Here is a 27961-nt window from a genome sequence, read left to right as displayed (position 1 = left end):
TTTAAACTAATGCGTACACTTACCATATTTGTAGATTACGGTATATTGGCTCATATACCATAATGGCTAAGCCAATAAAAAGTCTTGAATTGCATTATCCAATGATCCAGTGTTTAATAATTTAAATTATCCCAAGACCAAAAAGAAAAACAAAATTACTTGTTTAGAAGAATTTTTTATTATCACACTCTACAAGAAAGGGTGAAGATCTAGACTTTACAAGATAGAATGGAAATTGCAAAAGGACAACAGAGAATGATGAACAAACTGAGAAGCAACACCTAAGCTATCAACTTCAAAGATGTGATTGTAAATTCTCTCCCATAGCTGTTACATATTTCCTTTCAATATAGTAATGACATTGCTGTTAGATCAAGTGACCACTTCTACCTGATAAGTTTATGTATTCTCAATACCTGTTTGCTGGATAATGTGTGGTTATCATGGGGAGAATTTACAGGTTAATCACTTCTAGGAGATACAGAGTTAAAACTTGTACCAAAATTGAAGCTCTCAGCTTAAAGACAGGTTTAAAATGCATATCAAAGGATCATAACAATAACTAAAGAAAAAAAAGTGGATATAATCTCAAAAGTTTAATTAAGATTTTTGACTTATATGTCCAAGATATGAGCAAATAAGACGGAAAAGAGCTCTTTCCTACTTTCTTGCATTTTTTTTATGTGAAAATTTGGTAAAAACTCTACCTAAAGAAATTTACTCTGTAACTGACTCTTCTACATATGAGGGATCTTCAGAGTTGATTGTAAAATTTACAATATTATGGACAGAGAGCAAAGAGGAAGGCACAAGTTATAAAAAGCAATGCTGAACATCTCTCTTCAGTCCCAACTAGAATGCTGCCCTTTACCTCAAAACAATGCTGGAAAAATCAATCAAAACAGGCCAAAATGCTTGTAAAACATCTCTTCTTGAAAGGCAACTCGGTTAAAAAACACACTTAAATTAGAATTGTCTTAAAGATTGCCAGCACAACTCAAAACAACCTTAATATGCAGTTTTACAAGCCACATGTACATTATACCGTATTTGGGTTAGCCATAAAGATGGTTGTGTTTTGCAATTTCTATTGGCCCATACATATGTATGGATGGATGCAAGTACATTGTATATATCGTATCATAGCTTGTGAAAAGAAAAGGTTAGCTTGCTGAACAGGTGTAATTTTGTCCAGCAAATGCTTAGTCATTTCTTTGTGAAAATTATAGCTGCCATCTGTGATTTTTGTGGTAAGCAAAGGCTACAAAAAGAAAGCAATTTGTACCAAAGGGTGGGGAAGAGGTCAAAAGGAAGAAGGGGAAGGGTGGAGTCACCCTTCCACTCTAACTCTAAATAAAACATGGCTGGTTGAATAAACGACCTATTTTGAGTTTTATGTGTTTACTGAATAAAAGTATCGAGGGTATTTTGTGATGAAATTCAGGCCAACATCCTTGACATCACAGAGAGCAAAAGTCACTTTTCATTGTGCAGTTCTTGTGCTCTATCTCAATGCATTTTGGATCTGTTTGATGGTGCAGAAGCTGTTGGAGGAGGGGGTGGTCCAGTTCTGAACAATTCATCAATGTAATTTTTGAGCAATCTGTTTCGTTCTTCTGGAACACATTCCAGAATCAAGTATCTTTTGTCTTTCTGCAAAATTAGACAGTCAAGAGATGCAATGAATGATTACAGTCCTACAAATTCTTTGAGAACAAAAAATAGTTTTTATCAATGAAGAAGATGGTTATGACATTGCAAAGTTCATACTTTTGTCCACAATGACTGTCATTACAACACTTCTGACCTGGTCAAGTTGATCAAACCTCTGTCAAGCTTAACCATGACTACTATTCATTTTCTAATTTAGATCAAGCTTTCAATCAATCAATCAATCAAAGTTTATTGTCTAACGTGAGGCATGGTTGCCCAATTGCCCAAGCCAGAGGCTCATGTATAAAACGGTAGACTATAAATTAACTATAATTAAAGGTGTATTGTTAGAAGTACTTAAAACTTTATAGGTAAAAATATATAAGTTTAGAGTATGAATAATAATTGTAAATTTGTAGGTGATTAATATTGATAGTTAAAAGAGTCTAAACATTATGTTAAGTGAAAGATATTGCAGTAGATGAATATGAATAAAAATAACAATGTATGTGTATGTACAATAAAAGTCAAATACATGTATTACATTAACAGAGTGGTCCTAGAGTGCTAAAATCGAAAGTCTTAAAGTTTACTACAGAAATCGCCAAGCTTAGATGCCGTTTTAATTAAATAATTTAATTGCATTAATTTAATAAAAGCTTTGGTTTACAGTAGCTTTTCAAGTATGTTTTGTAACTTAACCATAAATATACATTTAAGTTAATTTTCCCCCAACAAAGGCCACCTACTTAAGGTTAATGGAGACTACTTCAGAAAAGGTTTTACTGCGTCAAAATGGATGGATGAACAGCACTCACCTTGAGAGTTTCTTCAATATCTTTTAGATGTTTATGAGATTCATCAATTTGTTCCTTTGTTCTACAGAAATAAAACAAAAACTGACCTCAAATTCACTCCAGCACATTCTCCTGTGAAATTAAAATGTGCCTAAACCCAATTTTGTTTTTGCTTAACAAAATAAGCTTAATTTTTGGAGTATTTCTGTGCAAAAATTTTTTAATTTGCTCAAATCTTTAATTATCTGTGCCCAGTCAAAATACAGAAAATTGGCCACCATCTTGCCCCACGACCGAGTTTAAAGAGGAATGGCCCTAGCGGGTAATGTGACGTCAAATCGAGAACACGAAAGTCTGCATTTCACACATTTTCACTTGTTTGGGAAGGTTGTCATCGATATTGTCCGAAATATGCCAACTAGGTGTGTTGTATGAGGAATGTATGAAGTGCGATACCCTCTTGCAAATTTTGCACGTTGCTACATCCTTCTACAACACACTTAGTCGGCATATTTTTGGACAAAATCGACTACAACCTTCCCAAATAAGTGAAAATGTGTGAAATGCAGACTTTCGTGTTCTTGATTTGACGTCACATTACCCGCTAGAGCCATTCCTCTTTAAACTCGGTCATGGGGCAAGATGGCGGCCGATTTTCCGTATCTTAACTGGGCACAGAAAATTGAAGATTTGAGCAAATAAAAAAATTTTTCACAGAAATACTCCAAAAAATATGCTTATTTCGTTAAGCAAAAAATTTTTTTTGGGTTTTGGTGCACTTTAAGGTACTAGCTGAGTTGAAGTCTTTTATTGTTGACATGCCACAAGGGCTCAAGTATAACAACAAATAGTTTGAACCCTGGGGAAAAGTTAATCAGGGGCTCTGTTTTCTGCATGAGAGTAGTCCTGGAAAGGACAGCTGTTGGTAGCATTGACTGATGTTGCAACTACCTGAGCAGAAATCATCATCAGGGACAGAGTCTGTCTGATGAAGACAAGCAGTTGGGTTTTTGAAACATCTTGCATTCCTACATGTAGACCATCAGACTGCCCAAGGAAACCCCCCCCCCCCCCCACTACTCCTGATTAACATATATAGGTGGTGAGAAAATTATGTCATTTCTTACTTGTATGTTAGCGAATGTGTTTCTTTCAGTAATTGCCGAAAGTCCCCTTTAGCATCTGCCAGTTTGTCTCGCAAATATTGGTTGAACTCCTCTTCACGTTTCTATCACAAAAAAAAAAAAAAAATGTGGAGTATAAAATATGACTCATATACAACAGCAAGTAGGATTCTCTCAAACAAATACATTTGTTAATCATCATCTGTTTACTTACTCTATCCTGACTTGAAAACTTAGAATATCTGGAGTCTTCTTTAATCAGTTTTCTAATACTTCGCCAGGATGAAGTAAGGGTCAACTGTAGAAAAAAAAAAAAAGCCATACTTGGGTCAAACACTGTTTCTAGTGCATTTTAATTATAACTTGTTAACCCTTTCTCACACACCGCTGGTAGCCATGTCAAGCTGACCTATACCCAGACCCCAGCGGCGTGTGAGAAAAACATTTTTCACTTATTTTGTTCTACTCAGCCAGTGAAAAATCACTCTGAACTCCCAGAAGAGATTAACATCTAACTTCTCCCTATAATATCCATACATTATCCAGCAAACAGGTAATGAGAATACTCAAACTTGACACACAGAATTAGTTATTTTGATCTAACACCAAATTCTCATAACTGATTTTCAAGGAAAGGTGTGACAGCTACATGGGAGAATTGAAAGTCAGATCTTGGGAAGCTTCATTGATGGCGGAATCAGTACAAAAGAATAATAAGTGCCCCCCTCTATTATGCACTCTCCTTCCGACAAGAGCCTATCTTTTTAGCTGAAATCATAAGTAAGCACCCAGGTGCTTATTCCAGGAAATAGAGCAATTCACAATTATGCAATTTATCCTTTTAAATTGGGCTTTTAACATCCACTGAACAGACTAAGATGGAATTTACTTTAAAATTTACGATTAAGAGGTTTCAACTTAGGTACCTCGTGAGTTTCATCCAATAGTTTTCTAAACTGCTCCTTTTTTCTATGGTTTAAACTTTCTACGTGACTTTTAAAAAGTGTTTCCTTGTCACTTTTACTCAAGGCATCAGCCATTCCCCAGCGATGGTCTTTACGTAAAGTTTTCTTTGTCTCCTTCCAGCCAACATCTGCATTGCGAACCTGTGGATGGTAAAATGATTTATCAGAAGTGTTTTTTTGTGCTTGACATCTTGATCATTGCTGCCAGTCAACTGTCACTAATTTGAGAACTGAAAGTTGTTAACTTGCATTTGCTATCAAAGTTCAAGCGAGACTCCACCCATAAGCAAAGTGACAGATTGAGGAGAAAACTCATTTAATTGATTATTAATTGAAAGTTGATCAAATAAGAAACAGGTAGACTGCTACAGCAAATTTTGAAAAGTTGCTGTTTCAAAAAAAAAAAGCTTTACAGCTCTGCAAAGGGCTAGTGCTCGAAACTTCAGAGTTTAAAAATTTGCTGAGGAACACGTAGTTTAATCAATTTTTTAAGTTGATAATCAGTTTAGTATTTCACCTTCTTGTGAACAGAGCACATCAATTACTTTGAAAGAACTAACAACTTCACCTTATCATTTCAGATGCACTCAAACCCCACCTCTTTCAGAGAAGCTAGTCACAGCTGCTGCAATGTACTTTTATTGCTAAAAAGTTTCTTTTTTTTCCCCTCACCATATCAGCTAACAATGCATTGAAATGCTGTTCTGCTTTGTCCCTGAGATGCTGTTCCTTCTCCTTCTCTCTGGCCTTGGCAAGTTCAGCTTGGCTTGCTCTGACTTCACGTTCTCGTTCCCTGAGACTTGCTTCTATTCTTTCCTGTTTCTCCTTTTCTTTCTCTTTATCTGCATTCTCTTTCTACAGGTTGAAGAGGGTGGAGATTCTGTTTTAGGATTGTATTTACTCTGCTCTGTCATATTTTACAAAAGTATTCTCCCTATGTTCTTAAAAGACTGTACAACAATCTTCTTAAAAAAAAAACAAACTGCCTTCCCATGTTGAGTTTTTAAATTTTAAGGGGGGTGCATGCTCCCTAATCTCAACCCCACTCCCTCACCATATTTCTGCCCAAATGTCTTATCCTTGTGTCCTCCTGTTAAGCTTTTAATTCCCATGATCTGATGTTGAATTCTCCCCTCTAGCTGTGACACACTTCCTTGTAAATTAGTTACGAGAATTATTTTGTGCCATGTAATAAACTTCTTACTGCCCTCACTTGCTCAAGCTGTACTGGGGAATATTGGCTGTTGGTCAATTCTGTATGGATCTCACTGCTTGGTCTTTAATGCCACAGCCTTGGGCCAATATTCTCCAATGCAGCCCTCATGTTCAGTTAAGAAGAAGTTAATAATTATATTTTAACACTTTTTCTGGAGAGTAAAATTCCATTTCTAGCATGATCAATGAAGGTTAGAAAAAAAAGACTTTGAAGAAGTTGAGCTTGGAGTACTGTGACTAACTTTGGATGTAGAACTACATCTTGAGGATTTTTCTACAATCCCAGCCCCATTCCTCAGTTTCAGTCTGATCAATAGAGTTTCAATAACTCAAACATCTCAGGAACCACCCAAAAATGAAAGATAACAAGAATTCCTCACCCAAAGAAACACCCCAATAATTGTAGAGGACAGACATGTACAACAAACAAACAAATGCAAATTTAAATGTGTGAGTACTAAATGCTAAATGGTTATCAATAATAAATGAAATCTTGGTCTTTATTCGAGATTATACTTGACTTCTTTCTAAATTTCTTTGTTGACCATTTGAATTTTGTGCTTATTTCTTAGAGCATTGTTAAAAGTACTTACAGAGGAAGCCTATTTTAGACTGATTGGTAAAACTATTCCAAGCCAAAGGGTCTCCATATATATCCAAGAGAGATTCTCCCTAAATTTATCTTAAAACTTAGAAAACAATGAACCAATCACCTTGTAAATTTGTTCAATGTGTTCCTTAAACCACTCCTCTTTCTGTGAAGAACTTTCGACAGCCTTGTAGCGAGGGTCTTTCTCTATCTTGTGGCGAACCTTACGCCACTGAGCTTTATTGTCTAGTTTCTGTTCAACCAATAGCTCTTCGAAATCATTATGAATCTGTAGGAACCAAAATAACAGAAGGAAAAATAACACTTATAAACAGGCATAATGTTTATAGTATTGCAGATTATGAAAACTTCCATCTTTTTGAAGACTACAAACAGTGTGAATACTTACATGTACAATATTTATCTTCTGATATTTAAGAATTATTGTAAGAAAATTTTTCTTTCATACACTGTTCATGTAGTCCTTGCATGAATCATAAGTTTTTAGAAAGCAGTTTTTTCTGGATGCAGTTCCAAGAAATGGTTGGACCTGTGCTCAAGTCTAGAGAATTGAATTAAGCAGTAAAATGGCCCTTTCTTACATCTTTCCTGTATTCATTTCATTTCAATTGCTACCTTCCATATAGTAACATTCTTGAGAATTCGTGTGTCAAGTAGTACTCAGTGTTCTATTGGAAGCAAGTTGCTCAACTGAAAAAACCAAATATCTTAAAACATCTATGCGTGCATATCTGTATTTGATGATTGCAATTCATTTCATTAATACAATCCACATTTTTACATTGAAAATCTGCTCAAACAAAAGAAATCATTGAAATGAGAAGTTAATGCTGTTGCTGTAGTGGTTTTTAATTTTCAAGCAGTGGTTCAAGGAGCATCATCTCGAAAATGTCTTTCTATTATTACATATTAAATTATGTAGTTAAACAGATGGGATTGGTAAGCAGGAAGAAAAAAAGGGACCTCATCTTTGTTTACTTCAAACCCTCCAAACTTCCCAAAGGAAAAAAGGCAGGAAAAAGAAAAGTTTGGTTTCATTAATTTTGGTATGTGACTGGATGGAGTTTGAACTCCAAACAGCGATTCCTACCCCCTGGAGAGACAGTAAAAGAAATCAAAATGGTGCACTCTTGTATAATCCAAAAGAAAGCTGAAGTACATGTATTCATTTGACCTCAGATGTACAGTGTATTTATGGGTGAATTCATGGTCAAAACCAGAATTTTTATCTATCTAGTTTTTTCAAACTATTACACCACACTGGAAATTCATATGATAAGTATATACCCAAGTCTACAGATGTGACTTTCTGCAAAACTGTATGCGTGACTTATACTGCACTATAACTGCACTGGAAGTTGTGGCTCACATAACAGTGCGCTACACTTCAATAACATTCTTACAAGTGTACTACCCCGATAAACACAAATACTTTTGAGGTTATCTTTGTAGTACACAGGCAAGTCTTAACCATTGATATAAATGCTATGAAATGACTCAGTTACCTGGTGGGGCAGGTTTAACACTGAACAGACAGAGGATCAAAAAAGAAGCAACATAATTCACTGTAGGCCAAGGCAGCCTTGCCAACTGTTTGCTGTGTTGTATTAGACGGACGGATACAAGGTTAAAAACAATACTGACAAGCAAAATGAAACTGCAAATGCCATACAGCTGAAGGACAATAGGGGCTAGGGAATTCTAATTTGATGGGGATCTATACCATACAAATAACTTGGAAACTAATGTGGAACAGCAATGAGCAGACTTAACACAGCTTTTCAAAAATAGGATGTTTCATTTTAGAGAAGCTGCTGTCATATCACATGCCTGAGTCACGGACAGCTCAAAACTTGATTCCAACACAGGCTTCTCAGAAAAGTTTTCAGGTGTGATGATCATAGTACAAATCATTTACTAGCTCTAAGAGAGTCAAGCAATTTGTTGAAGTGTTATCTACAATGTACCAACGAGAGTAAAAGCTGAAACAAGGATTTACAGTGTCAGGAAACAAATACAAGATATTCCAACACCAAGTAGTCTGTAGATTATTTTCAAAAAAGGAAATTATAAATTTGTTGTTTTACTCAGCCAAATGAATATAATTTATGTGCTAACTAAACATTAGACTATGAGCAGTATCTGACTGCACTAATTGATATCAGCATGCTGCGCAGAACTCCAAGTTCCAGGAGATGGACCACTATCAATTTTTTTCTCAATGATTTTAATTACTAGAGCTCACGCAATGGACTTTGCCAAAAACAAGGAACTGCTCATAGTCCAACAAAATGTAACATTCACACTTCACTCTGTGCAAATCCATTCTTAAATCTCACTTTACTATTTCTTAAACTGCTCTGTGAATCCAAGCCTTGAGCAACATTCCCAACTACTTACTGCTGCTCTGTTTCGTTTCTCAAAACTGAAAAACTTCTCACATGTTCTCCTCCACCTTGCGCACTTCTCTCACTTCATATTGCCATAGCAACTCTCTCACTGATCCCCCAAGGGGCAACTGACTAACCTTATCTTGCTTGAGTCGCAGATTTTCTTTTTCCTTCTTCTTCAGCTCAGCCATGAACTCTGTAAAAAGACTCTCTCTTTCTTTCATCTTCTCTATGCCTTTAAATCTATCATCTTTACCATACTTCATTGCAAACTCACTGAATGAAGTTCTGAAAAATATAAAATATACATCATGTACAGTGTAAAAATGTACATCATGTACAGTGTAAATGTATTAGTTATCAACTAGAAACTAGCCAATTTGCCTGGTGCCCGGCCCTTAATGAAACCCATCATTTAATATACTGAAATAAACTTACTTTCCAGCAGTTCTAGCCTCTTCTACCAGAACTTTAAAGTCATCCTTTTTTGCCTTTAGCTTGTTCTTTCTCTCTTGCCTCTCCTCGTCTGCGCGAGTGCGCACAAACCTTTCAAAACACTGCTTGCGTTCTTTTTGGGTCAGCAATAAAAATCGAGGATCGAATACAATTTTTGGCAGCTCTTTTTCCCAGGTTGAAAATGCTGACACCTACAAAAAGTATAGAATTATTACACATTATTATACACAAGGGAAAGTTTAATTGTTTAATTCTGTAAAGTGTTGTTATGATTCTCTGCTTGTCTACCAGGATCTAATGTTGTAGCTGAGAGCCTGCGATGTTCTAAGAGTGCACTGAAGTGCTTTCTAATTTCCATTAGCTGCATGACTTTTTAATTAGAGATTGTCAGTTATCCAGTTTATCCCTTGTAAGTAGTTCTTGAATCTTTTTGATTGTACACAGCTTATGCTGTTTTTATCTTTTATTTAGGGAAACATCAGAGGGTCGACCTCCAGTTTTCCTTTTCAAGATGTTTTACTACTTTTGTTTATTTCATCATGAATAAATAATGCTATGTTATGTTGTTAGAAGAGTGTGTCTTTTAAACAGCACTGCATTTGAAGCTACTGACAGTGTAAACAGGGCACTGATAAGAAACAGTAATCCTTACTCAGTCACCTAATCCAATTAGATTAAATTTAAATCTTCTTTGCAATTATCCCTTAAACCTTCGACTCCCATGCATGACCATACATTACTCAGCAATGGATGTAATGAGAATATAAAAGCTCGTCAGTATGCAGTAAACATCACCTTTGGAGTACAAGGACTACATGATAATTTTTCTGTTACTGTTAAGTACAAGAACCAACCTACCCCTCTCTCTAACATCATATCTCTGAACTCCTTCATTCTGTCCTCAAGCGAAAGCATCTTTTTCTTCTCCTGCATGGGTACATTTTTGGCTGCTTGGACTACAGCTACAGGCTCCTCAGCTGGCACAGCCTGTTCTTCATGGGGCTTTGATTGTAGCACGTCTTCCTTAGTTTCCACATCTGTCATTTGCACGTCAAGTACTTCCTCACTCTGGCTTGCAGTCCTAAATAATAATGCCAAACATTCACAGCCTTTGTTGTATTCATCTGATTCTCTCGTGATCCTTTTGCCTCCCCCCCCACCCCCTGTGAGTGACTAATATCTGATTTCTCTTTACAATAATTATACCTCCTGAGTAAAAGCTAAAGTCAGGAGAATAAAGGAAATGATCATGAAAAGAAGCCTTTGATCATTAAATAAATTCTCCTTGTTAGCACCTTAGAATTGTATGGAGAAAAGTATGGAGAATATGCATACTGATGTTAGGGTGTAGCGTGTCTTCAGGGTTCTTGTCCTGTTTCAGGAACCCAATTCAAGGACTTTCAAGGACTTTTTAGGTCATTTTCAAGGAACTTGGCTCTTACATTCATTAAATAGGAGCTAACAGAAATAAAAAAAACATTGCTCTTTATCAAGTGTCAAACATCACAATCAGATGCGGGATTTGAACGTAAAATTTGTTTTTGCGATTTTTGCTACTAGAAACTTACACTTTCAAAACAAAAAACAACAGAAAACTTTGACTTTGATTCATCTGCACTCATTTTCAAGGACTTCTCAGAAATTTTCAGGGACCTGAGACTAAATTCAAGGGTTTTCAAGTCCTTGAAAGCAAAAAATGAAATTCAAGGACTTTCAAAGACTTTCAAAGGGCATGAGAACCCTGTGTCTTGAAAGCATTACCATTTCTGCACACATGTGCAAAATGGAACAACTTACATCCAGGGTTAGTGACTGTAAGATATTTTCTGGGTTTAATCTATTAACTAGATAACCTGTCCTTAAATATACTTTTAAATAAATAAATTTGCAAAAAAACCTTTGTTTCTTGGCTGGAGGGCTTTCATCTGTGTCTTCATCTGTTGAGATCTTGTTCTCTCTTTCTGATTGTGAGCAAATCAGAAAGCAAACAGACAATAATAAATTTTAGATTGATGAATGATTACATAAAATTCAAAATGAAAGACAGTGTAGCAGCAAAATATGTGGTATTTTCCCGTACTTAATTCAGTCGAAGGTTGTCTTTTAGGAGGTCCCTTGCTGACAATCTCATCAACTTTATCATTATCCTCCAGCTCTTCAGGTTTCTCCCATATGGATAGTCGTGTTGTAGGATTGAAAAAGAACATCTTTTCATCTCCGGTCCACACCACACACCAGCTTGTTCCTGGAATTAGTTGACTGGCAACAGGTTTGCTCTTGTCACCATCATCTTCCTGGCCTTCGTCCTTCTTAGCTTCATCACTTTCCTTTTCTTCATCTTTTTATGGAATAATATAGATGTTGTCAATAAAAATGATTCATAGACAAGTTATTTATGTTGCTTTAAGCTGTGGAAACTTGGACATTTACCTCAACAGTGTATTATGAACAATTTGCTATTTAGCTGTAATGCTCTAGGTCTCGAATGAAACTGAAAATACTTCACTGAAATACCTTTCACTGTCTTGTTTTCTTCACTGTTTTCCTCGTTTGCTTCAGCTTCCTTGGACTTCTCACTATCCCCAGGATCACCCTGAGAGGTTGAATCTGGCACAACTTCTGTACTTCCTACAGGGGGAGGCTTTTGTTGCATTCCTGGTCGAACAAGCCCAGGAAACATTCCAGGTGGCATCATTACTGGGGGAGGTATGCCTGGTCATGAAGTAAAGTAGTTATTATGATAAAGGAAATGATTGCCAACTAAAGAGGCTATCGATTGTTAAAAATTATCCTTGTTTGTGCTGGAGAAAATGTATAGAGAACAGCATGGAGAATATTCACACTGATTTTTTTAGTGGAGAGGCTTAAAAAAAGAGCAAAACTCCAGACCGTTATCGTAATTTCTGGCCAATTACCCGCAGGTAATCTGTTGATTTTGCATTAAACAAGTGTCACTGCGCATAATAGGGAGGTGTGGGTTACGTGACGATTTTAAAATCTGCTAGTTGTTGAATTAAAAAAAAATTAATTCTCACCTACCTGTGTTTCTACCTCTCAAATTAATTTCATTGTATTAAGAGTGCCACAAAGCAGCACGAAAACATGATGCCGACTCGAGTTCATTTCACGCATAATAAGTTGCGTGTGAACAAATTTTTATCAGCACGTGTGTAAACAAAACCTTCACGGTGACAAAAATAATCCAAGAATGTCCAGCGCATCAGTAACAAATTTCCAGTTAACACTAGCTTGAGCTGAGGAGAATTTTCTCATTTTAAGGGACTTTTTAGGCCCAGTAGAACCGGATTTTTTTTACGAAATCGCTGACAGTAGTTTGAAAGCCCACACATATCAATAGAGTATTGAAAATAATAGGTGTGAAACTCAACTATATAAATTCATGACGCTGAACAATTGTTCGCACAAAATGTTAATGTTTTTACCGTATCATTTTAACAATAAAGTACATGCTAATATAGACACAGAATTGAACCCGCATCTGAATTTCTTTGCCCTTTAAACTTTCTCTCAACAAGTCAACATGGTGCTGAATGATCGCTCGCACAAAATGCTTGTATTTTTACTATAAAAATTATCATTTTAACAATAAAATACATGCTAATATAGACACAGAATTGTACATGTGTCTGAATTTCTTCGGCCTTTAAACTTTCGTTCAACAAGTCAACATGGCGCTGAACATAAGGTGTGGGTGTGGGTAATCTGTTGACTTTTTTCTTCGCCGTATGGAACAATTGGCCGGTGCAGGTAATCTGCCGTGCGGGTAATCGGCTGGAAATTACAGTAACAACTTGGCTGAATGACCAATATGTGACTTAAGGCAAAACTAAGCAATAAGTTAGGTAAGCATACTTCAAACATTGAGCTGATTGAGAACCTCTCACTTTACTATTAAGCCATATTTTCAAGAAAAGCGTGTCAATTTATATCCCACACCCAGTTAATAAATTAACTAATATGACTATTTGGATATATTTATAATTTTTACCTAATGATTACTCTTTTTCCCTACTTAAGCTAGGCTGAGATAAAAATCAATCTGAATTTGTAATTCTGATTTTCCAAGGCTAAGAAAGAGTAATGTTTATATAAAGGCTGATAGTTTCTAAAGAAACTGTTTGGGGCTGCGTCAGTGGGGGTAACGAAATAATTTGGATATATCAACAAAGTTGAAAAGGTAAATTGGCCACCGTAACGATTACAAAAGCTGACGTTTTGAGCGTTAGCCCTTCGTCGGAGCGAAAGTGTTTATATAGTTTTGGTGACTGTAAAAATTAATTTGGTGACAATCAAACTAATACCCAGAAGCAAGATCCTTTGAGACCATTACAGCACCCTGCATCTAGGAACCATTTGTTTCCTTCTTTGTTTGTTTGTTTGTTTGTTTTCGATTAATCTTATTAGTTATCATCATATATCAAGCAAAACAGGCTTTGATCAAAGTCATTTGGATATATCAACAAAGTTGAAATGGTAAATTGGCCACCGTAATGATTACAAAAGCTGACGTTTCGAGTGTTAGCCCTTCGTCGGAGCGAATAGAGGAATTGTGGGTTGTGTGTGCTTTTAAAGGCAGAGAATGGTGCTACGTTATTGGTGGGTGCATGGCAACGAGAAAAACATGAATAAATTAGTGGAATGAAAAGCGTTCATTGATCCCTGAACGCTTTTCATTCCACTAATTTATTCATGTTTTTCTCGTTGCCATGCACCCACCAATAACGTAGCTCCATTCTCTGCCTTTAAAAGCACACACAACCCACAATTCCTCTATTCGCTCCGACGAAGGGCTAACGCTCGAAACGTCAGCTTTTGTAATCATTACGGTGGCCAATTTACCATTTCAACTTTGTTGATATATCCAAATTATTTCGTTACTCCCACCGACGCAGCCCCAAACAGTTTCTTTAGAAACTATCAGCCTTTATTCATTTGATCAAAGTCCCCAAGATCTTTCATACTGACTGGTAGGATCACAACCCTGAAGCACAATGGAGTCAGCCACACTAACTAAACCTGAAAGAGGTCAATTTTTTCTCAGTGCTGTACTTGATGTACCCAGTTACCTGGTGGAAGCATCCCTGGCATTGGAGGTAGTGGCTGGTCCATTTCCTTGGGTCTCTCCCAAGTAGACTGTAGAGTCTTGGAGTTATAGTAGTACACCCTTCCATCTGCTGCACGATGCTCAGACCAATCACTCCTTGGAGGCAGTGGCATTCCCATTGGTGGCAGGGGCAGCCCTGGGGGAGGCATACCTGGGGGAGGCATACCTGCTGGTGGAAGGCGTGGTGGCATCATACCTGGAATCATTCCAGGAAGAGGCAGTCGAGGAGGTGGCATATTTGATGGGAATGGGCTAGGTGATGGCATGCCAGGATTGCTATCAACAAAATAATGTCAAAAGAAGAAAGTTATACCTTAAAGAATCAAACATGTGGCACTTTCAGTATTCATACACATCAACCACACACAAAAAAAAAAAAAAAAAAAAAAAAACTTGGGACACAAATTTGGAGTTCAACTTGGACTTAATTGTTAGACAAAGAAAAGAAACAAAAGCTCTCAATTGCAAGCAAGCTGACACCAACAAGAACAAACTTTATGATATGACACTGTCATACTACTGCACATGAAGTACCTGCTACAACATCATGAGCATTATCACTGACTGAATGGTGCCATTCAGTGCTACAACTGAAAATTTTCAACAGAAAACTTGACCTCAAATTCTCTAACTAAAGCCCAGCAAAGAAAACAGCAAATTATAGATACACGCTGTAAAACACGTCAATAACATTTTACTATGTACATTGCAGATGACATTCTTGCAGTTACTTTTGCCCCATTGCCCCTTACGAGCAACCAGCATCTAATTTCTCCTAACAATATCACCCTGAATTACACATTAAAATCCTGAGAAAAAAAAAAAAAGAAGGAAATAATCACCAAGTAAAGGAGCTCTTGGTTAATAAACAAGTTCTCATTGTCAACACCTTGGGAAATTTATAAAGAACAGTATAGAGATTATGCAGACACTGTTATAGATTTACTTACTTTTGTGGTGGTAGTTTATCAGCTGTTACATTAGCACTGCCTACTGCCTGCTGAGTACCATTCTGAGTTACCACTTGTTGTGGATTCTGCTGTGTGGTACTTGTATCTCCAGGCTTTGCTTCCTGCTCTGTGGCTGGTGTTTGTTGCTGTTGTCCTTCAGGAGGAATGTTCTGTCCCTAAAGTTAAGGAGCACAGTAAAAGTTTAAAAAACCTCACTGATCATTGGATAAGGGCAAATCACAAGCACATTATCCTTTATCACCTGTGTTGTATGATAAGAACTCAAAAGACCCACAATCTATGGACAGTAAATCCTTCCCGAGTCAAACTCAGCTAATCATTTAACTTCAACAAGTGATCAACTTGTAAAATCTCCTTAAAGTTCCAATATGTTTCTTGTAATCAGGTTATGAGAGCAGACTTACTTATCAGTGAGAGTTTGTTATCCTGATGAAACATCACATTCTCCCATCTAATTCAGTACGATTCATGTATGTATCAGTCAGAAACAATGATGACTAATCAGATACAATGAAATATATGAAGTTCATATATTTTGAACTGCGGTATTAGATACGTATGATGCACGATCCTCGCAGTAGATAGCGCTATTTAAGCAATAGCGAAAATCAGACCTGAAAAAAAAAATCAGGCCTGTATGGGATTCGAACCACTGACCTCTGCGATACTAGTGCAGCGCTCTACCAATTGAGCTAACAAGCCAACTGGGAGCAGGCCATTAAGTTGATTCGTAATAAACCCGTGAAAGTGATAAATCAGATACATTGAAATATATGAAGTTCATATATTTTGAACTGCGGTATTAGATACGTATGATGCACGATCCTCCTTAACGGCCTGTTCCCAGTTGGCTTGTTAGCTCAATTGGTAGAGCGCTGCACTAGTATTGCAGAGGTCAGTGGTTTGAATCCTGTACAGGCCTGATTTTTTTTTTAGGTCTGATTTTCACTATTGCTTAAAGAGCGCTATCTACTGCGAGGATAGTGCATCATACGTATCTAATACCGCAGTTCAAAATATATGAACTTCATATATTTCATTGTATCTGATTTATCACTTTCATGGGTTTATTATGAATCAACTTAACGGCCTGCTCCCAGTTGGCTTGTTAGCTCAATTGGTAGAGCGCTGCACTAGTATCGCAGAGGTTAGTGGTTTGAATCACGTACAGGCCTAATTTTTGTTTTTCAGGTCTGATTTTTGCTATTGCTTAATAGCGCTATCTACTGCGAGGATCATGCATCATACGTATCTAATACCGCAGTTCAAAATATATGAACTTCATATATTTCATTGTATCTGATTTATCACTTTCATGGGTTTATTACGAATCAACTTAACGGCCTGCTCCCAGTTGGCTTGTCAGCTCAATTGGTAGAGCGCTGCACTAGTATCACAGAGGTCAGTGGTTCGAATCACGTACAGGCCTGATTTTTTTTTTCAGGTCTGATTTTTGCTATTGCTTAAATAGCGCTATCTACTGCGAGGATCGTGCATCATATGTGATGATGACTAATTTGATCTTGAGATTAAAGAGACCTTCTAATGCATATGGAGGACAATAAAAGCAGACTGTCAGGAATCAGTGGGGGGTCACCACAACTGCTCAATTATTATAGAGTTGACTGCGTAATAGAGATGAAAATTGTAGTATTTAAGGGAAAAAAATTTTGAGACTTTGAAAAGCTACCACTTAATAAAGGGTGTCTGCTTCAACACGGTGCTGCTTAGTACTGGCTTGATTTTACTTACTTGGACTGGCTGCAGCGATTGCTGTCCTGACTGGGCAGGCTGCTGATTTTGTGTGGGTGGGGTAACAAGGTTTTTGGGTTTCTCCCAAGCAGACTCTCTGGTTCTTGCATTGTAATAGTACACTTTTCCTTCTGGAGTCTTGTGTTCTAACCACACGTCCCCATTGGTATCAATCATGGGTGGTTCTTTACCCTGAGGTAGCTGCTGCTGAGCCATCTGCATCGACATCTGTTGCTGATTTGGCATCATTGGTGGCATTTGATTTGGCATCATGGGCCTTGACTAAAATTTCATTATTGGAAAAAAAAAAAATTTTCAGACAACAGTATAAACCCCATTCACACTCTAATGTTAGAGTTCATATTCTCAACACAGATCTTTTTACATAATGTCAAGGAGAATTTGTTTGACAATTACGAGCTTCTTAAATTGGTTATCAATTCCCCACATTCTCATGAACTTTACATGTACCGTAAAAACCAGTGGATAAGCCGCACCTTTTCTCCAAAAATCGTTGCTAGAAATTGGGGGTGCGGCTTATCTGGTGGAACATTTGGAAAAGGTGTCATGAATGTTGATGCCAATTTTTGTCAATGAGTCCGATCTAATGCCTGGTTACTAAGCTTTGAATGTTCTGCTCGTGTTCTTGATGTAATGCAAAAATCTATGGAAAAACTGTGTTGAATGAAGAAATTCCTCTAAAAAAAATACCAGAAAAAGATCAGTCATATGTCAAAGTTGGTAGAAACAATGTTCATTATATTAAAGTGCTAATTGTAGGTAACACTTTGAAGTATTTTTTGCTGCAACGTTAATAGTGAGTTTAAATTCGATGAACAGTGGATGAAAAAGACTTCTCAAGACTCAACTATGTATTTCTTTTGATTTCTTTCCAAAAAACTTCTTTTCCAAAATTTAAGCTGCTAAATTCAGGGTGTGGCTTATCTGCAGGTTTTTACAGTACATTTGATTCAGGTGTGATACTGTCAGGAGAAATTAGAAGCCAGTCACTCTTAAGGGTTAATGAGTTAAACTAGTATAATAATAATAATAATGGAGCCTGACACATATTTACAGCTTCAACATAACAACAAATTTTTTAACCTCCTAGTACTTTATCACAACAGAGTTCCCATGTACTATTGGGGGCTTAACATATTGGCAGTGATTTAGCATGGTCTGCACTCTAAAGGACAACCTTATTCATTATCACAGTGGTCTCAATGTTGTAGACTTACAAGGTGCAGCTAAGCAAGTCAACAACATTTTGACCCTGAGATGATGAATATCATTTTTCCTAGTAGCACAGACTATGCTTAACCACTATCAATTTGTTCCTAACAAAACATCAATGTCAAATGACACCTTGACCCAAGCAGCATTGTCTGTACTCTTACCTAAAGCGGCAAATTGGCCAATCAGATTGCGACATTGCTGCCAATTGTTGTAAAATTCAAATTAACCCTCTCTTAAATTTTTTCCACCATTCTTGTGGCTGCTTAAATATAGCTACAGCAGAGTGAAGAAAAAATCACTGAAAAAGAAAAACCTGCATATTTGGCAACATGGGAGCATTGCCTTGTGGTCCTCCAAAAGGTGGTCTCATATTGTTCATCATATTCCTTGGATCAAATGGTCCCCTCATGAAACCCCCAGGTGGTTGACCTAATAGAGATCCTCTGGGACCTTGCACTGTGGGCCCACGAGGTGGGGGGCCTCTTGGATTTGGTGGGACAGCTCTCTGGGACATCAAAGGAGGTGGCATGCTGTGCCTCATGGCAGAACTAAAAATGGAAAAAAATATGTTAAAGAAAAGGGAAGTGAAAATGTCTGTCACCTGATCAGTTATGTTGCTTAATTTTTTTTATCCTAGTAAGTAAGAATGCAAAACCAAGTGACCAGAAATGAAAATTCAACTTAAGCTACAGTATTTTTCAGGGGGGGGGGGGGGGCAGAGGGCTTAAGGTCACACTAAGCATCCCAGCATTTCAGTCTGTAACAAATTTAGACAAGCACAGCTGGTTTGATAGGAACTTATAATTCTGCTTAATCATTTAACCTCCCAAGGGTGATTAACATGGAACTTCTCCAAATATTATCCATACATCATCCAGCGAAAAAGTAATATTACTCAATTACAAAATTACTTGAAATAGTTTGCAAGAAAATGTGTAGCAGCCGAAAGGGAGATTTGACAATCAAATCTTGGGAGTTAGAAAATGACAATCAAATCTTGGGAGTTAGAAGGTTAATGAAAACAAATTAATGATGAGATAAAAATTACCAAGAAATGTTACGCCACTGACAGTTACTTACGTTATGGATACACAGCACAGTGACTCTCAGAGAAACAATTAAGTTGACAGTGTTGCCATTCATTTACATCACGCATGTTTTGAAAACAGTTTAAAACAAAGGTTGATTAACTCAGATAATAAATAGGACGAATTTTTGACGGCTTTACTACTGCAACCGTAAAGTGAACTACCAAATAAAATGCAGAAACCAGATATTCCTCACTTAAACTTAATTTACAATGTAAAACAAACAGCCGTGTGTGTGCCTATAAAGCGTGCTACCTTCACTGCGGTTTTCTAGTATTTTTCATAGTCGCCATTTTGTGTCAAGATGCAAGAAGCTTATCCTAAGAACTCACCTGTACTTTAAGAGTCAGTTTAACTCAAATCAGGGGGAAAATCTGCTATGAAGTAGCTCAAAATCCACAAGTTAATTTCAATCAAGAAGCAAACCACCATCCGCCATATTTTTTTCCCACAGTGCACAAGGATTTTGTTAGAAAGCCCGGATAGAGAAGCTCGTTCCAGATCTACGCGGCGTTTTACTGATGACAAGATGGCGGTAATGGATCATCGAGAATTAATTTGTAAGTAATTAATTGTAGGTGATATGGACAGTTTTCTCAAGTTATAGTTTAAGGACGAAATACCTCTTTCTGCGATTTCAAACTTCAGGGATATTTCCGTATGAGTCCACTCTATTTTTCAAAAAAGCTTGTTTTCTGATCAGGGGAAATTTGATATTTCGCCTTTTCGCGTATATCCAAGAACTGCATACATAATTAATCATAAGGTGGTCCAGAAATCTTGTCTAGCCTTCTTAACCACGCCATTTTTGTTTTAAATCAACCTCAATTAACCTTTTTACGTCTAGAAATGACCAAAAATGAACTTGTCTTTACAATTAATATCCATACACTATCAAGCAGATGGTGATTAAATATAATTTAACACCATTATTCTCCAAGCTAAAAGTCTTACAAATGCATGTTCAACTGACAAATAGGAGAATTGAAAATAATATCTTGGGATTAAGAGGCCAGGTTCAAAAGTTATTAAATTTTATTCAAACTGCCATCAGTAGCATAATATAACAAACAAACCTTTAATTTATTAATAATTCATTTCCTCTTAAATCTATTAAAACTCTTTAATAGACTGTGAAATAAACTAATAAATTTTACTTTTAAAACAAATTTGTTTCCTTAGGTGGTAATAATGTTTGGAAAAGTTGAAAAAATGATTTTGTTTGTGAATTAAAAGTAAGGTTCATATTATGGATTCAATGATGTCAGTTGAAATACATGAATGGAATGTTTTCTGCAATTTAAGAATTTAGACTCACAAAAAATACAAAATTTAAATTTGATCCCATAATTGCAAGATTTTGTGCTTAACTTTATGGCAAAGTGATAAAAATATTTGTAATAACTAATTACATTAGTTAAAAGATTTTTTTTCCACTAACTTAATTAAACCTACTGTAGAAAGTAGCAAAAAAAAGACACAAACCATGTCTTCATTCATTGTGGTTATAATGGTAGATGAAAATGCATGTAACTATCTTCTCTTAAGATGTAAAGTCACTATTAATTGTAGAGTTGAGCCTTCATTTGAGGATTGTGACATTTCAATTGCACTACAGCCAGTTCTCACCAAGCATCAAGAGTGTTTGACTCTAAGCTCTCAAGTGTCATGGATTGAACCTTAGACTTCCGCGAACAAATTGAACTCACAATGAAACAATTATTCATAATGCATTTAAGGTTCCTAATTCAAACATTTGATTTTGAGATATAGCAAACTGCTGCTTTAGTTAAGTTACCAGCCTACAAAATGAATTATCCTGCTTCTAACTATTTACTCCTTGTTCCCTTTGTACTCACTTCAAACACTTTCCAACAGTGGAAATTCTTGCTCAGAATAGAGGAATGCAACTCTCAGCTACTTCTTTTTTTTCATAATGTTTCAGGGCTGCATTCCACCATTCCTCCCTCCTTCTCCCCCCCCCCCCCCCCAGGAACATGACCCCTGCAGCATTTCCAGGGGTTTCATTAAGAGCCAGGCACCAGGCAAATTGACCGGTTGCAAGGATGGTTTTGCCCACCTGGTTTTACCATCTGGAGGAAAGTTTATCTTGTAAAGAAGTTCAGTTCAAAAAGTTTTGCCCTCCTGTGAAAACCAGTTGCCCTCCTGCTGAAAACATTAATGAAACCCCTGCATTTCACTCTTTTCTAGCAAATCAACTTAAGAACTTTGCTATTTATGTGCCTTAACTTGCTTCTTATACAGTTTGGTGCACTGATTATAGATAAATGTAAAGAAAGCCAACTCACAAAGCATTGGTTAATGTGTCAGTAGTGTTTCATTCTCAAAATGGTGGCTATTTAGAGTTCCTTGTGTGTTGTTGGCCAATGCCTTGATCTCATGTTCATGGACATATTGGCTGATATGTTGGTTGATCTTCCAATGTGTCAGTAGTGTGTCAGCTGATGCATTGATTGTGTTGGTGGCATCTTGGTAGTGTGTTAGCTCAGTGGAAGTAGATTCTTTTCATTTACCCCGATTCTGTAATCCAATAACTCAACTCTGCAATTATCATTATAGTGACTCTAAATAAGAATATGGGTGTGTGTCACACAATTAATAGTTTTCTTTCCTTATATCCCTTACACTACCACAATTCTGTCAATTTCAATTTCTCACAATTTAAGAGAAGTACTTTCAAGAAAATCTCCAGGGCAACGATAACAAAATATGAAGTGCAGTAATTTTTATGAACAATACAACATAAGACTTAGTGATATTAATCCAAACTCTACAATTAGCAACTTGAACAAGAGAAGTGTTAATTTACTGTAGAACATTAGATATTCTACTGGGGACTTAAAATAGTTCTTTGAACAACATTACTATCAAGCTAGCTTAGCTTTTTGTTTTAGTTTAATATTTCAGGACTTGGTTTAATGAATTTGGAAATAACTTTAAAGGACATTTTTAAAAAAAGAAATCCTTTTAGAAGGAAGGGGTAGAAGAAATTTTGGCAGATAGTTTACTGTACTCAACACAGTAAAACAAAATGAATTAAAGTCAGATTTCTGCAAACAATCACAACTTCCATTATTGTATGCATCTACACTTGCCATTCTACAAAACTGTCTTTAACATGCAGGCTATAGGCTCAAAAAGTTTAATTGATTACACCAAGAATATCCTTTTCTATCTCTGTCATGTCCCATAAATCTTTTCCTCATGGTCACTGTCGCAAGAACAGTACTTTAATTGACGAGAATTACTAAATATAATTTTAAGAATCTAGTTACTACAGCCACACTTCTCTTTCTCATTTCCATCTCCTGCTCGTATTCCACGATCATGGTTATCCCCCAACACAAATGCTCTCTGCTCAGTGTGAGTGTCTTTTACGTGTTTATTTACCAGCTCAGCAAGCATTGTGAAAGCCTCGGTGACGTTAACAGAATCCTTAGCACTTGTCTCTATAAAAGGCATGTCATTAAGCGCAGCCCACTCTGCACCACTTTCTGTGGAAACTTGACGATGTGAATTAAGGTCCGTCTTGTTCCCGACCAGGATCATCAAAACTCCTTGATTGGCATATGTTTCTACCTCATTCAACCATTTATTGAGGTTAGTGAAAGTTTCTTTTCTTGCAATATCGTAGACAATCATGACTCCATGAGCTCCTCTGTAGTATGACGATGTTATTGTTTTGAATCTTTCTTGGCCAGCTGCAACAAAAGAAATCAGAATACTGATGCTCAATAATTATGAAGAAGAAAATTCTTGTGAATTATTGATTCATTAACAGCTGTATTGCCAAGTGGAGATCGAGAGCCTGAAACATCCAGGAGCTTCCACTATTGGTGGCCAGCTCCTAGATGGAGACTTCTCCCATGGTTTGCAAATCCTGGCAACCCAGCCATGAACCCCCACACAGGAAAGGGAAACAGGCACCCATCACACTGAATAAACAATGAAAAGAGGGAGGGAATGGGTGGGGAAAAACTGCCTGGGAACGCTGCAAGTACACGCTCAAAGCTCACACAAGAATGCCTCAAACAAAGAGCACATAGAATTCTGACACATGCACATATGCCAAAATACCACTGATTACTTGAGAATGCTGATGTTCTTTGTTGTTAACTCTGTTAAATTGCATTTAGCCGCATCTTAAATTGGGTTTTTCTCTGTGTTACCAAAGTGTTATTCTAGTCTCCAAACTCAAAAATTTGAATTGTCGAGAAAATAAGTTGATACGATAAGCTGATCACATTGGTTCTTACTTCAATCTTTCAGAGGACAGGTGGATAGATGCTGTCACCATTAACATTTTTGGCTTTTTTATTATAGAAATACAAATAGATGCCATGTTGCCATCCGTGGGTCTGCCCAGAAACAGATCACAGAAGATGCCAAATGTGGTAAAAACGTCAGAAACACATTCAGCTGCCCCTCTCGTGCCACTTTTTTTGTTCTAACCCCATTTCGGTATTATCTATGATCTACAACTGAGTGGATGCATGGTAACATGGAATCTATTTGTTACTTTAAAACATGGAACTTCTATACCCTTTTCTTTTTGTGGGTTCATATCTTTTTTTTAAGGTAACAATAGATCTTGGGTAGCTGGAACAGTTAAAGAATTTTTAACTTGACTTTGTCAGTTTTTATCTTGATTCCTGTAGACTCAGAAAGTTCTGGTTTGGCCTCAAGGCCAAATCCATATAAAATATCCATAAACTATTGAAATCATATGCAAATTGCCATGATAATTTAGAAACTGAGAAACACCACTGTAGCACTGTGCCAAAATCAGAAAAACCTGACCTTTTTTCATTCTTAGGCAGATACCATATACTAAGCCTTTGCCTTCACCAGAATAAATTTTCCTGTAATTGTGGGACATAGACAAACTCCCACACAATCAAAATGTTCTAGAAACTTTGGTCTAATTGCCATAAATTTCCTTTCATAAGATGTTAGCCTTTTACTCTTTTATGCATCATTGTTCGAGAATTGCCTATAATTCACCAATATTTACCATCCATTGACATACATTGTCTCCAATGATCCATCAGATGACAAGAAAATATCACATTCGATTGCAAATGGCTTATTTCAGCAGGGGCCTCTTCTTCACGATCTCAATTTTCAGTCCGCTTAAACTAAGATTCCAGTCCTGCCTGACTTTTATAAAAACCAAATGTTTACCATATAACCTTTAATATAATTATTTCCAGCCTGCCTGTGAATCTTGATTAGCTGCAGCCAGTCATAGAAAAACAAATCTTGACAATCTTTAATGACACTCTCAAATACATGAGAAAACATGTTTTTTTCCGGGACGATTCCAAACATAGAGGAATATTCAGTCAGTCTCCGTTTTTCACTGGAAATCCAACATTTTTTTGTAGATTATCCTTTTTTTTTTTCCAAATGCAATCAAGTAGTTTGGAGGCTTTCTCATTTACGGATCAGAGTGACGGTACAAAAAATAATTATAAATTTATCGTCGTTAATACTAAGAGTACTTGCGAATTTTACATTTTCTCACAAATTGGAACAGTGACAGAGCACAGATTTCAACGGATAACGAATATGGAATATTTCGGTGTTGTTAACTTTTTACGCAAATTGATCGAGTGAAAGAAATATTCACGACCTATAGTTTACTTTTCAGGAAATCTTTTGTTTACAAGGAAGTCAAACACTCGCACACAATACAGTTTCCTGTGTTTATCAACACTAACAATCAGTATATTTCGTACCGTGAATTCGTAATGTGTGCAAAATTAAATAATTCTCGAAGAATTTGACCTATTAGCATTTTATTTTTCTTAGCTCGCAACTTGATCTTTTAATCAATTTATTTTCGGTTTGCGAAAAGAAAAAACGCAAACAACCAAATCTGTGCGTCACTTCTTTTAACGACATCCTCAGGGTGCCATGGAATTGTACTTAAAAATGCAAACAGTTCTGTTCGTAGGATGGTGAAAATTTGCGTGCTTCTTAAAATAGTTTAAATTCGTCTCACGAAAGCTGGTAGATTTTTTCCTGTATAATCTTGCGCATTGCTAGATAAGAGGCGAGTCGATCATCAACAACAGGCAATGTTCTTGAATTTCAAGCAACAACTCGGAAGCCATTAATTTTTCAAGAGAACAAATACTGCGAAACAAAGACATCATGTTTAAGCGAAATCCAAGAGGCGATTTCGGGTAGGTACATATTTACCCTTAAATTAAAAAGTTGGAAAAAATTGTCTGTTATGTATTGCGCCGGATTAAATTTCACCGTCGATTACAGTGTTCACTTACCAGTGTCCCAGACTTGAAGACGAATTCTTTTCCCATCGAGCTTGATGGTTTTTATTTTAAAATCTACTCCAATCGTGTTTAGGTAAGCCTCTCTGTGGGCGAAATCAACATAACGAAGAAGAAGACACGATTTTCCCACGCCAGAGTCGCCGATCATCAGAACTTTGAATAAATAATCATACTGAAGTTGTAAGTCTACAAGCAAATCCGAATCCATTGTGGCACCAAATTAAGATCCACGGGGAAAATAACGAAGAATCTGATGATCGCAGTCAATGAACGAGGCTCATCACTCGAACAGACGAATTTCCCTACACGCGAACGTAAACGCTGTTATTCTTTGTGCAAATTGAAATCGAATCAATCAGCTGGACGAGTCCGAGAGTTATTATTTATTAGTGACCGACGGGAAACTGGGTAGGGTTACTGTTTTAAACTTGGATCGGACTCAGAGCAAAGGATCGGGAACCTGCTTAGTTACGTTGTAGATTTTTACGGTTGTCAGTGCCTTCTTCTTCGACGATGTCAGTTCGATTAATAATCTTCGACGATTTCAAATTGGTGAAAGATCTATTTAAGACAATTTTATTGCTATAATCATATAACCGTTTTTGATTTAATTTACTCAACTTTAATTATACAGGTCTTAATATAATATATGTTGTAGTTCAATTTTATCCTTGATTCAAATTTTATTTTCCTTTGTTTCAAACTCATTATCATACATCAACGTGACTGAGAACAAAGGAAAATAAAATTTGAACCAAGTATAAAATTGAACTACAGCATATACAAATTGTAGATAAATTAACACGTAAAATAAATAAAAAGAAAAAAATCACAAGATCTGAATAATCTGGTCAGTTTAAACAGAATACGAGGATTCCTTATGCGAATAAACTGTCTCAATTTAAAACCATATATGCACTGCACTGATGAGGCCCAGAAGGCCAAAGCAGTACTGTCTGCGGTTAGACATAGCTCTTTGGCATTACAAAGCTTTGCTTTTATGTCCAAATCGAGCACTCTACTAGGATGAGTCATGTCATGCAATCGTGCGAAGCTCACTAGTTTCTAGTTTGAGCACTCTGGCATGGCTCATAGTTAGAACTATGCATGGCTTAAATGTACCACAAATGTGGAATCATTTGGGGTGGCTTTATAGCTTCACCCCCATCCCAGAATTAGCACTGCACTGATGAGGCCCAGGAGGCCAAAACAGTACTGTCTGCAGTTAGACATATATATTTATATATAAATCTACATAAAAAAGTTATGCAAGTTTGCTCAAATAGTATGAAATATCATGACAATATATTATTAATCAGTTATAAAAATCTATTCTTAGTTACGTTAAATTTATTTGGATAAAACTTGCTAATACTGTTCTTGAAGGATGAGAAATGTTCAATTTTTCTGACATCTATAGGTAGGCAATTTCATAAGTCTACAATACGACTGAAGAAAAAAAACTTAAAAACATCAGTTTTGAAAAGGCCTTTCACCAGTGTACCTTCACTATTTATACTTGGGTGTCTTAAAATTTGCATATGACAAGACTTTCAGGCACTTAAAGAAAAAAGACAAAGATCTAATATATCTCTTGTGTATTCTAGAGGTAAAAGTTTCAGTTTGACAAGTCTGTCAGAATAACGTAAGTCAGTTTTCAGGATAAATTTAGTGGCACGCCTTTGCACACGCTCAAGTGCAGTATCTCTTTGCTCTAGTGTAAGGTGACCAGACCTGTGGAGCATACTCCAGCTGGGATTGAACAAGTGATTTGTATAAAATTATCAATGTTTTCTGATCACATTCATTGACACAAGTTCTTTTGATCATGCCCAGCATCTTGTTGGCTTTACTGATGATGACGTCAGTGTGACTATTCCAAGATAACTTGGTAGAAACATGCACATCAAGGTCTTTCTCAGTTGTAACTGAAATAATCTGTGAACCATAAAGTGTATATGCTCTGACGAAGGGCTAACGCTCGAAACGTCAGTTTTTTAACTCTTTACGGTGGCCAATTTACAGTTTCAACTTAGTTGATATTACCAAATTACCTTGCTACCCCCACCTACGCAGCACCACAGTTTCTTTAGAAACTTACCCTCTTTATTCATAAAGTGTATAGGCTGAATCGAAAATATTCTTTTTCCTTGTGATTGCAAGATATTTGCATTTCTTTGAGTTAAACTCCATGAAGTGATCAGCTGACCAATCGTTTAGATTTGACAGGTCACTTTGTAGCTGTGAAACATCATCAGT

At 36.6% G+C, this 27961-nt stretch overlaps 2 protein-coding genes and 1 long non-coding RNA gene across 3 annotated transcripts; 1 reads left to right on the top strand and 2 right to left on the bottom strand.

The window, feature by feature from the left end:
* Positions 1-155: 155 nt before the first annotated feature.
* Positions 156-19851, bottom strand: LOC111335373 (transcription elongation regulator 1). Its single transcript, XM_088762661.1, has 18 exons — positions 19715-19851; positions 18608-18842; positions 17059-17340; positions 15286-15461; positions 14298-14611; positions 11725-11922; positions 11291-11548; positions 11108-11171; positions 10069-10291; positions 9193-9401; positions 8892-9042; positions 6468-6632; positions 5212-5394; positions 4501-4680; positions 3789-3872; positions 3578-3678; positions 2472-2532; positions 156-1653 (listed from the first exon to the last, which is right to left on the bottom strand). The coding sequence occupies exons 2-18, from the start codon at positions 18833-18835 to the stop codon at positions 1510-1512; spliced, it is 3021 nt and encodes a 1006-aa protein (XP_088618787.1). The 5' UTR covers positions 18836-18842; positions 19715-19851; the 3' UTR covers positions 156-1509.
* Positions 19794-26537, top strand: LOC111335365 (uncharacterized). The gene is made up of 4 exons (XR_002695343.2): positions 19794-19942; positions 22797-23003; positions 23727-25594; positions 25776-26537. It is a non-coding gene; the product is annotated as an uncharacterized LOC111335365 (long non-coding RNA).
* On the bottom strand, positions 20400-25910 carry LOC111335360 (uncharacterized). The gene is made up of 2 exons (XM_022941245.2): positions 25694-25910; positions 20400-23104 (listed from the first exon to the last, which is right to left on the bottom strand). The coding sequence occupies exons 1-2, from the start codon at positions 25908-25910 to the stop codon at positions 22671-22673; spliced, it is 651 nt and encodes a 216-aa protein (XP_022796980.2). The 3' UTR covers positions 20400-22670.
* Positions 26538-27961: the final 1424 nt, after the last annotated feature.

This window comes from Stylophora pistillata, chromosome 1 (assembly GCF_964205215.1).
Source record: "Stylophora pistillata chromosome 1, jaStyPist1.2, whole genome shotgun sequence".
In the NCBI taxonomy this organism is placed as follows: domain Eukaryota; kingdom Metazoa; phylum Cnidaria; class Anthozoa; order Scleractinia; family Pocilloporidae; genus Stylophora; species Stylophora pistillata.
Note: the sequence above shows the minus strand (reverse complement) of the source record. Positions and strands in the feature narration are given on the sequence as shown.

Bases quoted from the DNA above. Each gene is read 5' to 3' on its own strand.
- LOC111335373 (XM_088762661.1), bottom strand. From the start codon at position 18,835: ATGAGGCACAGCATGCCACCTCCTTTGATGTCCCAGAGAGCTGTCCCA. The intron at 10,292-11,107 runs GTTTTTTTGCAA...ATTATTATTTAG, and splicing joins CCTCCAGCCAAGAAACAAAG to GACTGCAAGCCAGAGTGAGG. The intron at 3,873-4,500 runs GTACCTAAGTTG...TTTTTTCTACAG, and splicing joins TATTGGATGAAACTCACGAG to TTGACCCTTACTTCATCCTG.
- LOC111335360 (XM_022941245.2), bottom strand. From the start codon at position 25,910: ATGGATTCGGATTTGCTTGTAGACTTACAACTTCAGTATGATTATTTA. The intron at 23,105-25,693 runs GTAAGTGAACAC...CTTTTGTTGCAG, and splicing joins TCTTCAAGTCTGGGACACTG to CTGGCCAAGAAAGATTCAAA.